Below are 17,312 nucleotides of genomic sequence, written 5' to 3'. Positions count from 1 at the left end.
TAGCACAAACTGGAGAAGTGAAGTCAGTTCTCTGAAGAAATAAAAAACAAGTGTGAACCACATTAAAGAACTTTTTAGTGTGTTCTCTATCCATTTATTTCATTGCAAATAGAACCTTCCAGTCCTTAAAAGATATTCACGGCTGTCCTCTGCACCCTTTCTACACATTTTTAACATAAGCCACAGTCCAAACACATACTGCAAAAGGGTTACCTTGGCTCCATAGGGAAGTAAAATGACTACCTTATTATAATCACTATTTTTTCCTGTTTACACCACTCCAAAGTTTTTTGACCCTAAATTACTTGAGCATGTGCCCACTAGGGGTGTGTCTAGTCCCTGTTTTCATCTGACTCATTATTTTCACAGGGACAACACACTTTAGTAACTAATTTGAGCATTTCATAAAATGAAGTCTCCGAGAGCAACAGCAAGCTATGGTTTAAAAGCCTCTCTGATTCTCAAGTCAGTTTCCATCCCCATGCTGTCATTCCCTTAGCTGAGTCAGCACAACAGTGTGGATAATATCCAAATAAAAGCAGAAATCTGGCTTTTTAAGGAAAGTACCAACTCCAAACTAGCAACATCTTCCCATCTTTTTATTGCTATTACAGCATTGAGAGCAGTTGCACTGTGGGAGTAGGAATCAGCAATGGAAAACAAGAATGCTTTAGGATGCTATTTCAGTTGTAGACCTCAACTTAGAAAACCACAGCTTATTTATACCTAGGTTCCTATTAAAATTATAATTTCTGTGCATTAAATACCATAATGTGCTTCAGCTACACATGCCTATGTTTTGCAATCTTTGGTATTTTCCTAGATTTTAAGCATATGATCTGTTGATTACACAGATGACAGAGAGGGTAATGTCTGAACTGTTTTACACCTCTAATACTGGCAGTGTTCAGAAATCTCCTATAAAAGGACTCTTCTTACTACAGGAGCAAAAAACCTTTATGTGAACAGAAGACTGTCCTTATTGTTAATTGTGACTCCAATAGCATAATGGCTAGTACAAAGAAAAAATGAAACAAAATTAAATCTAAGAAAAAGATTTACATTGCTTTATGGTAGAGAAACCACTACAACTTACAATATTCTGGGAGTGTATTTGGGACTTCTGGGGGTTTGTTATGCAAATATCATAAGTATACTTGGAAACAAAAGGAACTTGAACTTTTTTATTCTGTATTGCATACAATAGAAAAATTAACTTTTCATTTCCAAATAAATGTTAAAAAACATATATGCGTTTAAAGTATTCTGAATTGTTTAGGATGTTCTGACATTTTTTTAACAAAACATGGGACACACTTTGAAGGTGCATTTGTAAATAATTATGAAGTTATTTCAAATAACTTCTTACATAATAACTTTCAAATAACTTTCAAAAGTTTATTATAATAAACTTACCTGTGAGCTGGAATTCTACGATCACCAGCAACTAACACCACATCACACAGCTGATTGTGTCTAAGATAATTCTCCATCTTTTTAAAAGTTTGTTCAGCATGGTTAAGAGCCTGAAAAAATTCATCTGAGGTACAGGGCTCCATTGTTTGACAAGATGATAAGGTGTGACTGCTGTTGGAGGTTCTGCTGAAGACAATAACAGAAATCTTAGTTCATACAACATTCAGGTGAAATTTTATCTACAAAGGACAAAATAAAAATCACATGTGATTTTAAAGTTGATACGCATGATTTGTTTTAATACATATTCCTTTGCTATTTTATGTTTCTTCATATTTTCTTTCTCTCTCCAAAACAATCTAGACCCTTGTGGAAAATCTATAATCATTTCATGTTGTACTCTTCAACTAAGTGAGACAAAGAGATCAGCCCAGCAATTGTATTTGTAGTGCTGTCAGATGGTTAAAGAAGAGCATCCACCAAGGCCCTGCAACACCAAAAAGTAATGGAAGGATGGCAGTAAGGAACCAAACCCCCTCTCTGCCACTTATGTTTCACACTTAACCTAAGGTGGCCAGAACAAAACTCAGCTAGTAAAACCATATGGGCATGCAGGGAAAAACCCACAAACACATTGATACACCACCACTTCTACTGCCCTCCTTATGTCTGATATGACATCTAGCCCATCAGAGTCAACAGAAGTGAAAAGCAAGGGTAGATGGGGAGAAAAATTATTCCCATCTGTATACACAAACACAGAAGATTGGGAAAAACCAGGAATAGAGAAAATGTAAAAGGAATGCATGGCCCTAGGAGAAAAAGGAAATGAATCCTAATGATGTACACTGTGGAAAGCATGTTTTCCTCCTCACAGTTCTTTAACTGACCACTGCTTAGTTTTCAACAATGCAGGCAACTTTTAAAATACTCTGGATCTACCATAACATTTGGAAGGATATGGTTTCACAATATCCGCATCCCAACCCCTGCTTCCACAAAGATGTCATGAACTGAGCAGCATGCCTGGAGCTAAATCCACCATGAAACTTATCTCACTCCTTGGTGTAGGATACTCATTTCAAGACAGAGCTCCTCAAAACCAAAGCCTAAATTTTCAACAGAAGATTTTCTGTAAAGGGGGACTTTGTGGTTTGGTCTTGGGTTTTATCATATGTTTTGGTTTTAGCGATATGTTTTAGTTTTGGAGGTTTTTTTGCACGTACCCAGATAGCTAAAAAAGCCAAGCAGTTTGGTATTTAATTCAGAGCTAAATCTAATAATGGATCAGAAATTAGATACCTGCCTAACTTTATGTTAAATATTCTTGCTGAAGCTGTGATTAGCCATTTATTTATGCGTTAACTTCTTCCCCGCTCCCTGTAGCCCAGGAGTCACTTGTTCTGCTCCACCACCGGCCCTCTAAGAGACCAGAACAAGTATTCTTTGTGGCCATTTTGGAAACTGAATCAGGGCTCATACAAAGACGTAACCATGTAACCATGGATAACATTATATTGGCCAGCTGGGTGGCATCCTCAAGGGAATGAGCAAGAAGTACTCAGTGAAAGCAACTCTTTAACCAGCAGCCCTGAAAAACAAAACCAGAAGTGGAACGGGTAGGTCGCTGGTCAATGCCCAAATACTTAGGAAATGATTCCATATCTCCGTATCACAATTTAGCACGTTATCAATTGGGTTAATATGTTGTGGCTTTTTCTAGTTTGTTTGAACTATGTATTAACCCATATTCCTCAAAGTTACTCCATTAATAACAATTTTTAAAAATTACATGCTCTCAGAATTTTATTTACATTACAACCTTACAAAGTGTTTTGCAGATAGAAAGGAAGAACTCGCAATGGAAAAAGCTTTTCATGCCAGCACTTGCGGGATCACAACTTCACTGGAGCTATTGCCAGTTTCAAAACTGCAAGTTTTCCACACTGAACTCAGTCATCACTCTCATTCAATAAAGAAAAATAATTGCAATGCTGTCTGTTCTCCAGTATCCACAATAAAACATTTTCAGGACACCACAGAGTCAAGCCTAGTTCTCCCTCTCATCTAAAGATGTTCAATCCCACACCTGACCTCGAGCTAGTAACTTACAAACCATTTTCCATAATGAAGGAACAGGAGAAAGAAAGACTGAAGTTCAGTGGTCCATAAAGAGAACATGAAAGAGGCACTCTAATAGTTACAGTACTTGCAAAAATTAAAAAAAAAAAAAAAAGGAAAAAGAATGCTTAAAAGGCTGTTACCCTGTGACTCGCTATGAAAAATTTAAATGCCCCTCCTTCCACAAACTGTTTTATGAATATTGTTCAACTTCTATTTGCCACAGCAATGACAACCTGAGAGAATTACAGAAGTACTTACACCCTCAAAGGTCAGTGAGACTGAGGTGAAAAAAAAGAAATATCAAAGGATTCTGTAGCTTGAAAACTCAGGGTGAGGAGGCAGGCTTAGATTGGAAGTTACAACATACTAATTGCAAGACTGAACATACAGAGCAATACTGCAGAGCTGGTACCATGTGGTACATTCAGACTTCGTCTTTAAGTAATTACAGACATCTTACTAAACTGTTCAAGGTCAGCATACAGCTGAAGAATTCTGGAATCCTGCTTGTATTTAATGTTCAAATATAAATACACATCCTCTATCATATTTTAATACATTTCCCCACTTCAATCTACAATAAAGTAATTCCAGAATTTTAGTGCACACATGGATGAAATGAACAGATACAACATTCTGCGCACTAGGTACGCTCTAGGTATTTTTAGCTTTATCTCCACCATGCCTTCAAGGTCTGTAGATTGCTGCTAAGGCACCACCAAAAAAAGTTAAGAAAAACAAATCTAATGCTAATAGGCTTGCACTTTCTGTACAAGAGTCTGCAGAGCTGTTGGTGAATTCTTAAAAGTGTATGAATCCAAAAGGATAATCATTGCCTCAGGGATGCAGGGCAGTTAATAAACAGCAGCAATAGAGGAAATCTAGGAGATGAAAATCTGCAGAAGAATTCAAAACTACCTATCCCAGTAAACAACCATTCGAGCTAATGCTGGTTACAAATGACACACAGGAGTATGATGTGAACAGTATTACAGCTGACTAGCTGTGATTCTTGAATCTGAATGATCTGTTTGCATCTCAGACACAACCTTGGTCAAGGACCTGGTACTAAACTTGGAACTGAACTCTATATAACACCAAATTAATCTGACAGCAGCTCTCCTCCAAATGAATCACATAATGATCTAAATGATGTCACTGTGGCAAAGACCTTATCTAAATGCTTTTCTCCTTGTGCTATATGACCAGGCAAAGAAGGGAGGACTGATACAAACACAGCAGCAGAGCTGCTTCTGTTACTTCATGTTATTAGGGCCCCTAACTGGGCAGTAAGTTACAGAGGAGCATAGAGGAAAGGTAACTATAGCTTCTACAAAAGGTTTTTTAAAAAGACTTTCATGCACATGATTTACTTGTAAAGAAGGCAACAATGTTTTCATATGGGAAAAAAAGCTCTTTGTAAACTACATAACAAAAGTGTTGGTATGGGGTTTTTTCCTTCAAGTCAACATATAAGAAGCCATATTTTAGACTGCATAGAAAAAACATTTAATTAAGTCCTTAATATCAGAGAAACTCCAGGTGTTAGGCAGAATTGTGTAGTCTGTCCAAGAGCTTATACATTTTTAACAAATGACGTGAACAAAACACGGCATAAGTGCAGTCTCCCCATAAGACAGAGATACGGATAACAATAGAAAGTAAGCTCCTACACTGCCATTAGTTGCATAATTAATTCTACTGACACAGAACTCAAAACTTATCTAAATTATTTAAAGCATGTAAGTAAACATTAGCATGAATTAGAAGACAGTAACAGAAATACAAAACCCTCTAGATGCTATACATAATTAAGCACATAATTTAAAAGATACTTCCAATTTACTAAGTTCAAATACTTTGTGCATTTTCTCTAGTATATAACTAGAGAAAATTTTCTGCAACAGAAAAAAACCCCAAACCAAGACTTCTTAAAACCTCCTAAATATGTATCTGCAGTTCTCCAATTCAACAAAGTAACAAATTACTTTTACCATATGCACATTATTCTCTTACAATTAAGACCAAATATTGTACTATTTTCAATCTACGCATTTATCTTTTAAAATTACATGTTTATTTTCCTACAGTGATTGCCTTGCTATGAAGAGAATATCCTAACTGGGATAATGCTGCATGTAAAAATTTCCCATCAGAAATATATGTTGCTGAAATGGAAGATGATGTTATACCTGTATCATATCCAATAACATAGCTATTTAAAAATTTACATCTGAATGTCATTTAAAATGGGATCTCTTCAGAGGTGTGTTAGTTACAGCTACATAGTTGTTGCAGCACAGTGGGACTGCTGTTATGATACAGCAGTATGTAGGATTTCCTTTCCCAGTAATTCTAGTATTTTGACATGGGGTGATAAAAGCAAATACACTATGTTCACTTTTAAGCAATTTTACTCTCCTTCCTTTCCTTGAATCTTTAAAGGTCATATATACAATAAACAGTTCATGTTTATATTATGGACTACTTTGCCTTTCCACTAAATTGATTCTTCTCCTAAGGAATGAAAAACACTCAACTGCTATAAGAAAATTGATCTGTCCTTAATAGCCTTTATTAAACAGTGTACCCTTTTAAGTAGCCACACTTTCTGAAATGCCACATCAGTGTAAAGCTGTCTTAAAAGCAAGAAAGCAAACATAACATTTTCTGAAATGGTAAGCAATTATGCACTACATGAGCTATAAAACAGGAAAAATACTTTCAGTGAAAGACTGACTGACATACAGTAAATGAAATAAAAGAATTTAACTATATATTTAACTAAGATATTTCACAATAAAGGTTATTAACTTGCCTAATTTACAATAACTGGTAAACAACTTCAATTCAAGAACAAGTTTTACAGTTTCATCTTTAGTAACGATGTGTAAGAAAAGAACACCAAAACATCTTTACAGATGCAACAGAAACATTTTTTCTTTTTCTGCCAGATGCACAGTTCAATTCAACCAAATAGGTTACTGGAATCACTTTAAAGCACAAATTGATTGACTTTCAATTGATGTAATTTTTTTCTTTGATTTATAGTCTTAAGTATTTTTTACAGCTCATTCTCTGTCTTCTATAGATATGCATGGAAGCATGAGGTCACAATGAGAAGAGGTTTACATTTTCATAATCTTCTCCTAACTGACATAACTAAACAATCAGTATCACTTCAAAATAATGTAGAAAGCATTCTGTAACATTGCCATGTAATGGGCAGTACCTTGTTCATAGCAGCAGTGTACTAGTACACTGTTTAAAACACGAGTGCATCCATGTTTGCACTTTATTTATGCCCACTGTCTGCCTTCAAAAGGTCCTAGTAAACACACAGAACCTGATTATAATTAATATTCTGTTTCTGATGGACAGCTGCTGCTAGGTTTCTGAAGCATTTGAGTTCAGAACAAAGGCTAGCCTACATATGCATACTAACTACAAACATGAAATGAAAACATGTTTTTCACAATAGGAAAGTAATAATTAACCTGCATGAGCTGCTGTCCAATTCATTTTCTTCTTCACTTGCTCTATCATCTGTTTCTTGTCTGTCAAGCCAACGTGCACCTCCACAGTCTTCTGCTGAGAATTCAAATGCAGGGATTTCTGAGGTGGATGCCATTGGCCAAAGAGGTGAATTCTGGAAATCCTGTTGGCTGGACCTTCTGTAACCAACTGATGTTAAAGGTAAGTTACCCGAGTCTAAAAACTTCCTGCCAGCAGTTGTTACATTTTGTCCTCTATTCCAGAAGTCTCCCTGATGGTTTTCAATTGCAGAGTTCGGGGCTGATGCCTGATGACCAAACCACCTCCATCTGATTTTTAAAATCTGCTTCACGTCAAACTCTTTACGAGAACCAGACATTCTTAGTGAAAGCCAGCGATCGTCTAGGCAACAGGGTAAGAAACAGCACACATAAAAGAAGATTTGTGCACCCAACCAAGACAAGAGAAACACATGCTCTGCCTGTCTGTGGCAAGCAGATTTTCTACAGAAGGAGGGGAAAAAGCATTGCAATCACACAAAAAAGGCTTCTTTAACGGTATGTCATTTGAATATAAACAGAAGGCAACAGACAGTGAAAAATGCTGACATAAAAGAGGAGGTGAAACAATCATCTCCATCAGGAAAAATGCTAATCACTTCACCCTAAAAGCTCTGAGGCTGTTTCTGTTGCTGCCTCTGACCATTAGGTTTCAAAAACACTAAACAATATTCATTAAAGCCCTTTCAAGCCCTTTCAATACCACCCCCTTTTTTTAAACCACAAATGACAGCAAACTACAATTTCTATACTGCCTCTTACAATCTGTTTATTATTCTGTTAACTCTTGCTACTACAGAGGAGAAAAAAGTGCAAAGATGAAATTAAATTCCTTCTATGCTGCTAAAAAATAAATTTACAGAGAAGAATCAAAGCTAACTCGAAGATAACTGATTATGCTGGGGAGAAACTGAACTGTAAATAATTCTTTTTCCCATTACAGGACATGAACGAACTTAAAAAGGACAAGAACAGCCTCGGAAGGCTCAAGGGACTAGTAGTGGAGGCTGTAAAGCCTTTCATCTTGATGTGCTTTGATTCAAATCTAGGTCTGCAGTAACCAAAAAATTCTATGTGAAATGAGCTAATAAGTTTCCATTCACTTATACATCACTAAAACAGAAAGCAAGAAAAAACCAATCACTGCAAGACACCAGACAAACCCCTGCAAAATAAACAATGTAAGATGACTGCTCAAAATGCTTCTTTCTAATCATATACTGTTCCACATCACATTAGGAGTACTGTGATGGAACAGTGAAAAAGAGAGATGCAAACTCTTGAGACAGAACTCCCTCTAGGACTGGTAATTTATGTAACATCTTAAAATGTCTAGCAAAAGTTTTTACTCAAATGAGGAACAGCCATTCCTATGAATGGCCTAGAAAGCCTATTACTACACTGATATTCTCTGATATTATATACATTTATTCACAAAATGCACAATGACCAATTTACAGTTCCCAAGAAAACCACCCTATTTCCTCTCTGACACATGAAGCTAGTTAGGTATAAAATGCTGAGATTAATTTCAGCCACATGCAAATTTTAATAACAATTTTAGAACAAAAAAGAGGCACTAGATTCTATCAGTCCTTGATACAGAGATCTATGTTTTCAAACTTTACAACTCAGTCTGTTCAACTCTCCAGGATATATATGCAACAAACACACAAGTGCTTATTTATTGCCCTACAGTTTTCATCAAAAGTGAAAGCCACCCTCTCTCAGATGAACATGATGAACTCCAAAACGTGGCATGTTGTAATTAGGATACCTGCAGTATTATTTAAAACAGGCTATATGCAGAGTCCACATGAAAATTTAAGCAGTGCCAAATTTTACCACCCAAAACCCAAACACTGTTTAAAACACATTCCCAGGAGAATATCATGCTATTTTCTGAGGAAACGCAGTGTTGTAAGCGCTAGTTTTAACCTGGAAAGCTTACCAGTCATTGCCCAGAGCACAGTTATTGATCTAAGTGCTTCTCACAAAGGCTAGCAAAAGCTCATTTCTACAGGAACTGCACTCCAGCTGTTTCCACAGAGATGCATTTCAGAGTGTGCACCTTGCTGGCATCCTCACCTACCAGAAGACAAATACTGAGACCTTTGCAGCATATCCAGAAAACAGCTGAAGATACATCAGATGCAAGATGATGAAGTAGGTAAATCTATAAAGCACTTACCATCTTTCCTGGGGATTTAATTTAAACACAGAAAGATAGGGAAATATTTAAGAAAGGATCAGTGTTTTAATATATTAGCATGAAAATTGTATGGCTGTTTAACCAAAATGATATGACATGCAGACCCCACTCATCTGGTACACATATAGCTAATTATTAAACACTTAACTGTAGTGTTCAAATAGCATCATTTGTGTAACTGCAAGTTGAGTGAAACTGGAGTAAGGCATAAGAAGTAAAAACAAAATGGCATCTTTTTATTTATCCTCTCCTGTTTTATTTTGGTGCTGGGTGTTCATCAAGAGTGAAGAAATAGGACAAGCAACTGGTGTATTTGTTAACATTCATCAAACCAGTAATATTTTAATTGTCCATTCAGCTATAAAAAGTAAGCTTTAAATACCTTTATTTCTGCTGGTATGGTAAATCAATTATACATAAGGAGTGACCTGAATTCTCATTCTTGTGTAACAGACTCATTTAAAATTCAAGCTGTCCCAGTACAAATCTACTAAGACAGTGGCAGATTTGCGATTCTAGTGCTTTTTCAGCACTTCTCATTGATTTACTGGCAAAACCAGCCCAATTACTGCTTTTCTTTGGCTGTGAAGCTATGGGCTCAAACAGAGATTAGAAACCAAAATGTGCTGTAGTTTTAACAGACCAAACCACAAAACTGTTTTCTATTCTCTTTCATTTTTCTAGATTAAAGAAACTCTTGCTCCTCTACACACTCTCAAAATGACAGTTCTAAGACTGACAGCATAAATATCTAAAATATTTCTCTGTTTCATAGGAATATTTGTATTATAGATGACAAGATAAGACAAGTGACAGTTAACTCTTCAATTTAAACTGATAGTATTCCTTAGAAACAACTGACGGCCTCTTTTCTGGACAATCTTTGTTACTATTGATAATGTGATATCTTTTAGCAGATCTCCAGCCAGAAGCTATCAGACTTTTGAGGAGATCTCCAACAATGGACTGTTAGGACTTCCACTGACTACAATCACCCAGACTTCATCATTGGCATCTCATCTGGTGATTGGTGCTCACAAATCCAAAGGCTTCCCATCACACATCCTTCTAAAGCACTAACACATTTCTGAGAAACCTGCTCAATCCATCCTAGTCAAGCACAGTATACACAGACTTGGCAAGGATTCTGAAATATTTTTTCATCTACTAAGGCAAAAGTTTGCATTTATTGAGAAAACAACAGTACTTCTATCCATTTTTTTTCTGACCTTGGGCACTGCTGCAGTTTCTATTTTGTGGTGAATCAAAATAACATTTCAAATACAAGTACACTGTCACCTTTGAGAACATAATTCAGTTCATATTAACAAGGTTGTGTAAGCTTACTGTGAAAACAATCTTGAGAACTCTGATTTTTAATTGAACAGATTGATATTCCTTCAAGAGGAACACCTGAACATTTAATCTCATATGAAGAGCTTCACAAAGCTATAAATCCCTGCAGCTAGCAGTGGGGGACAGGACATTTTTCCAGATTCTGGCTTGTGAACAAAAAGAAACATCTAAATAAATGCTGTATGTTAAATCTGCAACTGTGTAAATAGGTAACACCAAGAACATAGCATGACAGCTTCAGAAACTGCCCTTTTCAAAATCTGACAGTTTATCTGCACAGAGATAAAAATAATTTTTTTTACTAACCAAAAAATTACTGCACTGATATTCTCTGATATTACATACATTTATTCATACAAGTATTAAAGATTGCAATCCAGCATAACTAGATAAATTTAAACAATTTTAGTCATAAGATACATAAGATACCTCTACTGTATATTTTGAGGGAAGGTGTACTTCATATTCAAAGTATATCACTAGGAAATATGGAAATATTGTTACTTAAATAATAAGACCTAGGGCTTCTGTTGATTTTTCCTTTTTCTTGCCAAAGGAAATCAATCAAGTTTTCAAATAAACAAACATGTATATGGAATACTTTTTTGAGGCACTTTTAATATTTAAATTTCAACACTACTTTTTATGGTAACATTTTTTTCTGTCACTACTATGATTTGACTCCAAAACCTTTCACCACTCACCTTCAAGACAACTCAGATATAATATATTCAAGGTATTTAGTGTGTCAAATTAGTTTTAAAAGGGGCCAGGTAGTCCTGAGAATATATTAATGATCCTTTAAATGCCAATTAAGATTGTAAATGTCAAAATAATTACATAAAGTCTTTATTGTGACTGCAATAGCTGTTTTTTGAAAAAATAATGGTTAACAAAAGCATTAAATATAAAAAGACAAGTTTTAGACATAAGTAGACTCATTAGGATGTGAAAAAGCAACATTGTCAATGTTTAGTGATCCTAGATGTGTATTTGAAAACGTAAGAAAGGTTCACTGACCATACGATGTTCATCAATTTATCAAATACATACTTACAGCATTAAAAGGCATTCAAAATTTAACACTTTTTAAAATGGGATTTCCGAACTTTAAAATATTGATTTGAGGCATTAAAATAACTGCTCAAAGAAAACTGCTATAGATGAACTTCAAACTGCAGTTCTGCTTATAGCTATGCTTATGTTAGAAGAAGTGTTAAATATTTACTTTCTTTTTCCTTCCCTATTCCTGCGTTCCAGACCCAAAGTTACAGAAACAGCTCAACAATGACTTCAGGAAGATTGCTATATTAATGTCTCATGATTCTCTAAACAATAATCTCTTCCTATCCCGAAGTTTTATATAAATGCAAACACTTCTGGTTTGCAGTTATGTGAAAAGAGCCTTACATCAGCAGCTGTGGCACAGTTCATTCAGGAGAAACAGAGGAAAATGTCCTACAGCTACTGACTTCATGTACTTAAATTCATTGTTCTGACTGGCAGAAATGAGCTGTAGCCAAATTACTGGTACTGCATCACAACTTTCTGCCACTCTGCATTGTACATTTCCCTTGAAACACGAGGGAGCAGGCAGCTTAACAACAGCATGGAAAGACCTGTACAGAACAACAGCCTGACTTGCTGTTTATTTTATTCAGCTAAGGGTGGGGTAGGGAACAAGAGAGATTTCCACATGTAATATATGACAACATTGTTAGATCCAAGCTCAAATATCATACTGGTTCACCCACAACAGAAGTTCTGATTCAAGACATTTGTACTTCTTTAAGATTAAAACATTAACATTGCTTTATTCAATTAATACTGAAGCATCATCAGGGACTGCACCATCTACAAGCAAAGCCATAGTGTAGAGCTATGCCTCAGTAAACAGCACAGTAAGCTTATTCACTCTCAAAAAATGAGCACTCCAATTCATCAGGTCAAGTTTTGAAGTTAAAATTTACTTGTAATACAAAATGGACAACACTGTGAAGGGCCAGTCTTTCGAAACCCAGAACCAGTTTTCTGTACTAAAAGGGTCAAGTAGCACCACATAAAGTGAAGACAAGGAAGATTCCCAGTTCATCTACTCCAGGAATACTGGGGTAGCACCAATTCTAATAGAAACAAGGTAGTCACAAATCTAAGACACAAATCATCTCCTTTAGAAACGTCACTGTTAAGAAAGAGTGGTGACAAAAACACTGTTCTGCAGACACTTAAAGATGTCCGGCTGAAAGTAAAGCCATTCTTTAGAACCAGTTTAGGAAGGTATTGCCTAATGAAGTTACAAAAGACCATAAAGGATAGATCGAAAGATTGAGACAAATCAAAACAAAATAACAAGGAGATAGTTTTCTTTTGTAGGCAGGTCTGCTGGGCAAACTAAGACAATATTTTAACATTTTTCCAAGACAGCAGCAGTGTTATTTCACCATTAAGTATTCAGATTTCCTCAAAAACTCACAGGTAAATGGGTAAAGGATAACACTACCAACACTGTCAACAGCAGAGAGGATGTTTATTTGGTAAAAAATGACAAGTATTCACAGTTCTACATTAGGCATCATATAAAAATCCACCGGGTTAAAAAACACATTAAAAAACAGTGAAGAAGCAGATTTGCAAGTGATTAGGTAATGCAACATAGTACTCCATGCCAGACTACACAAACTTCTAAGAGAAATATGTAGAGGTCTGTGGGCGAAAAGGTGACACCGTATTTAAATGTCAAGCTATGCAATGCCACAGCCACTGAAGCAAAGCACTTCAAGACACAGACTTGAGCATTCTAAATAATCATTTAACACCAAAAAACACCTCAAGAGACCAATTTCTCTCTCAGTGAGGATTTCTGTTTAATTAGCAGCTTCAGTTAAGCTCATCCCCCCAACTGAAAATTTAAGTTGCATAAGAGATAATATATGCAGATATCATATCTTACTACATATTTATAAAACAAGTGGTGTGATCTTATCTGGAATTCCTTGTGTGCCATTGATCACTGAAAGTCAAAAGCAGTGCTGCAGAAAACAGGGTTCACAGAAAGGCAATACACATGATCAAAGTATAAAACCAACAATCATCACACTAGAAGGCAGAATGCTTTATAAGAATCATATCAAAACCTGTAAGTGTCAAGATTAATGTTTATGTGAATCACGATGTCTCAAATATGAAAAACAACTTCTATTGAAAGAAACAACGTTGGACTTACAAAGTTTTTAGAACCCAATTGTGCACAACATTGCAGATGTCAAACAGAACTTCTCATAAAAATCCTTTAAATATAAAGATTTCTATGACCATTTGCCCACCTGGAGTTGAATCTTAGAAGAGGCATCATAGGCATTATGAAGGACTCAGGGGGGTCCCATCGATGCGCATAAATAAATATACATAAATAAATAAATGTCTTTCAGGGGTGTCCACTGACAGGGCAAGAATCAATAGGCAACAGCTAAAACACAACATCTAAACATGAGGAAAAACCTTTTCACTGTGAGGGTGACTGACTACAGGTTGCCCAGAAAGGTTGTGGGGTCTGCATCCTTAGAGATATTCAGAAGCCGTCTGGACATGGTCCTGGGCAACTTGCTCTTGGTGACCCCACTTGGGGAGAGAATTCAGTGCCTTGTATTACATGCTTTTATTACAAGCATTGTAACTTGGTGATAGATTTTTCAAGTTACAATAAGCTTCAAAAGTTAAAAGCAAGAGGATTAAATTGGAGATGTGAACTAAAAGCTTCCATTGACTTTACTAGTGATTTGGCTCAAGGAAGTATTATCAGGGGAAAAAAAACTGAACAAATCACAGTATATTTAACTATTCTCTTCACTCTAAAACAAAACTAGTCCACTGCCTGGATCAATGTTGCTTAAATAGTATGTATCTGAGGCACATTAGGAAAAATATCTTTTAATTCTATACTTGGATACTACTAAATCTCAGCTTAAGCCATGCATCAAGCCATGCATGTGTATTCCTAACCACAATCAGAAAACTGGTTTCTTAGGTTCTTTATCCTGTCTCTACAGTTTCATGTGAAAGTAATCTCAGATTCCCCACTATGATTTATTTTACAAGCTCTTCTGACAAAAACTACAGTTCTTCTGCATGTTTTACCTCACGTAGTCTCCCTTATCCCACATGTATGCATATCCCTCCCTACCAAGTACCAGAACAGGCAGGACAAGCAAATTCTTTGTCATATTCAGACTGAGAACAGACAGGCTCATCAGCTGGCAGGTCAAATAATATTACTTATTTGGCCTTTCCTACCTACCCGTATTTTCAAAACCTTTCAGGAATTCAAATGCAACAAGGGCTCTATTCTGTCAGAGTTTGACTGAAACTGGCAAGTAGACAGACAGAAATGTTACTAGGGGAAATCTGGGAAGAACTGACTAAACCACAAGACATAAACCAAACTTGCCTGGGGAGCTTACAGACTCACAAGCCGCCTATCTTTTGCTTCTGAGTATGCACAACTTAGCCTGGGTGGCTATGTATTGCCTAAACCCAGGATTTATAAACAAAGTAAAACAGAAATTAACACAAAAGCTGACTGATTGTCCAAACACAGCTCTGAGCTCCTACCCTTCCATGGTTGTGTAAAACTCAAATGAGCTTAAGGATAGAGGGAACAATGGCAGAAATCCAACCACTTATTAAATCACTGAGGCACTTGCAGGGTTAACTGTTCAGCTATCCTGAACAGCACACTGATCCCATCTTAGCTGCCTTACCCGTGGTTTTAAAGGAACCCCTAAACGTTTCCTGTTCTGCACTGAGAGCAACAACTAGACACTAGCAGTATAAATAAAGTGCCAGGAAGAACACAGGACACTACTGGCACTCTCAGGGGCATGAGGTCCATTACTGAAGTAATATGCTCAAAAAAGGGAAAAATCCTGAATTCAGATTGCTAAACTGTCAGAAGGAGAAAGCAAAATTGATAAAAAATTTTAATTATTTGTTTTGTGTGTGTTTTTTCCGTTCTCTCATATCAACTATAGCCATTTCTTAAGAGAAATACAAAACTATGTGTTGTACTATTGCATGTAGATCTCCTCAGATTCAGAGGGTCTGCAATAATTTGTCCATTGCTCCTCTTCATTAGTTTAAAGTTCTAAAAATTATTTACTTAGCTTTCAGTATTTGCAAAAATTATTTTTCATTCATTGAACTTATACGTTTTCAAACAACAATAATGTTCAAATATTCACTGAAACTATCAATCAATCTGGTTTAAGTACAATTGTTTTTGAGTTGAACCATCAGACAATTTCTTATGCAGAGATTCAGCTTAGGTTTGTATTTGTTCATTACAAAAACTGTCAGGAAGTGAGAAGAGGTACAAAGTGAAGTTCTATTACTTATCACTTGATCTGCCCACACGTTTATAAACTCATAGACTAATTCTAGTTAATTACTTTTATTTCCTTGAAAAATATTTCCAAGTTTAAAATGCTATGGTGCTTGGTGGAGATCTTGCCAAGCCATATCAAGTTATGATAACATCATGAAGTGCCCTACCTCCTTAATGCTCTCATTAGATTTTGAATGCAAAAGCTTATGATTACATTTACATTCAAAAATATAATTTCCCATACTGCATGTAAAAGAGCAAGATTTAAACTTTGATTTCATCTTTGGCAAGGATGAAATGACTGCTTAATATTCAAAAGTATTTATTTTTAGAATATTAGAATACATTTTATCTATCTACCAGACAAATGCATATAGATCTAAAGAATAACCACCATATAATACTTCACAGCAACTGTCAGGCTAATGGCTTATTCATGCAAAAGTCAACATAAAACATCTACTCTGCTAACAAGTATGAACTTGCTTGCAAACAATCTAACAATCAAAATCACTGATAAAAAACTCATCTTCCTATGAACTTCTCCTACATCTCCCCACCACACGCACGCTACTTGTAAAATTTTAACTAATTTGCTAATTCAGCCATATGATTATTTTTATTCTTTACAGTTCAGGTTAGTAAACCTCTATGGACTTGAGTCTTTTCTTACTCTACACCATGAATATGTATCATATGACACAGCCAGGTGCTGTGGATATTTAATCTGTTTTAAGGCTATACTTTAGCTTCATTTTGACAAGTTCTGTTCTGAGATTGAGGTTAAGCAAGTCCCAGAATGGTGTGAACTTTTTTTTGTAATAAATGATGGTACTTCCACCCAAATTAACTCAAAACTGTTCTAGACAGATCATATCATCGTGCTTTAGTAAGTTCTTCTCAATAGAGCCAATACAATGTATATTTGCTATCAGACAAAAGCACCAGCTAAGGCAGTGGGACAAGCCTATCCACACGCATTTTCAAAGACATTAAGCCAGTACCCACTCTACCTTAAATTTCACTGTTTTACAAAAACATCCTGGTCAATTTTGTGAACAGTCTTCCATTTACTCTGAAAATCTGATGGATGCTCTTGGAAGAATCCAAGCTACCACTCAAAAATTTTTTGAAGTATATCCAGTTGTTACAGAAGACATCAGGATTTTTAACATCAGTTGCACTTAGAACTGCCAGAAGAGGTAATTAATTGGCAAAGTATTCCTCTGAAAAGATTGAAATCAATAGTCAACTTTACAGAAATTTGTCC

At 35.9% G+C, this 17,312-nt stretch overlaps 1 protein-coding gene across 6 annotated transcripts in view; it reads right to left on the bottom strand.

Annotated features, from left to right (window-relative positions):
- KLHL5 (kelch like family member 5) overlaps positions 1-17,312 on the bottom strand; it is a 50,267-nt gene that overhangs the window by 28,687 nt on the left and 4,268 nt on the right. For 2 of the 6 annotated variants that reach the window (XM_030947004.1, XM_030947007.1), the window contains exons 1-3: positions 9,046-9,132; positions 7,038-7,437; positions 1,417-1,602 (exon numbers count right to left, since the gene is read on the bottom strand). In XM_030947004.1, coding sequence (XP_030802864.1) covers positions 1,417-1,602; positions 7,038-7,437; positions 9,046-9,052 — 593 coding nt within the window. In that variant the 5' untranslated portion in view covers positions 9,053-9,132. Of the gene's footprint in view, positions 1-1,416; positions 1,603-7,037; positions 7,438-9,045; positions 9,133-17,312 lie in introns of those variants that run through there. The other 4 variants (XM_030947005.1, XM_030947006.1, XM_030947008.1 and 1 more) reach the window with 4 other exon arrangements.

The sequence above is a fragment of the Camarhynchus parvulus genome, chromosome 4 (genome assembly GCF_901933205.1).
Source record: "Camarhynchus parvulus chromosome 4, STF_HiC, whole genome shotgun sequence".
Lineage (NCBI taxonomy): Eukaryota > Metazoa > Chordata > Aves > Passeriformes > Thraupidae > Camarhynchus > Camarhynchus parvulus.
The sequence above is the reverse complement of the archived record's forward strand: the minus strand, read 5'-3'. Positions and strand labels throughout refer to the sequence as shown.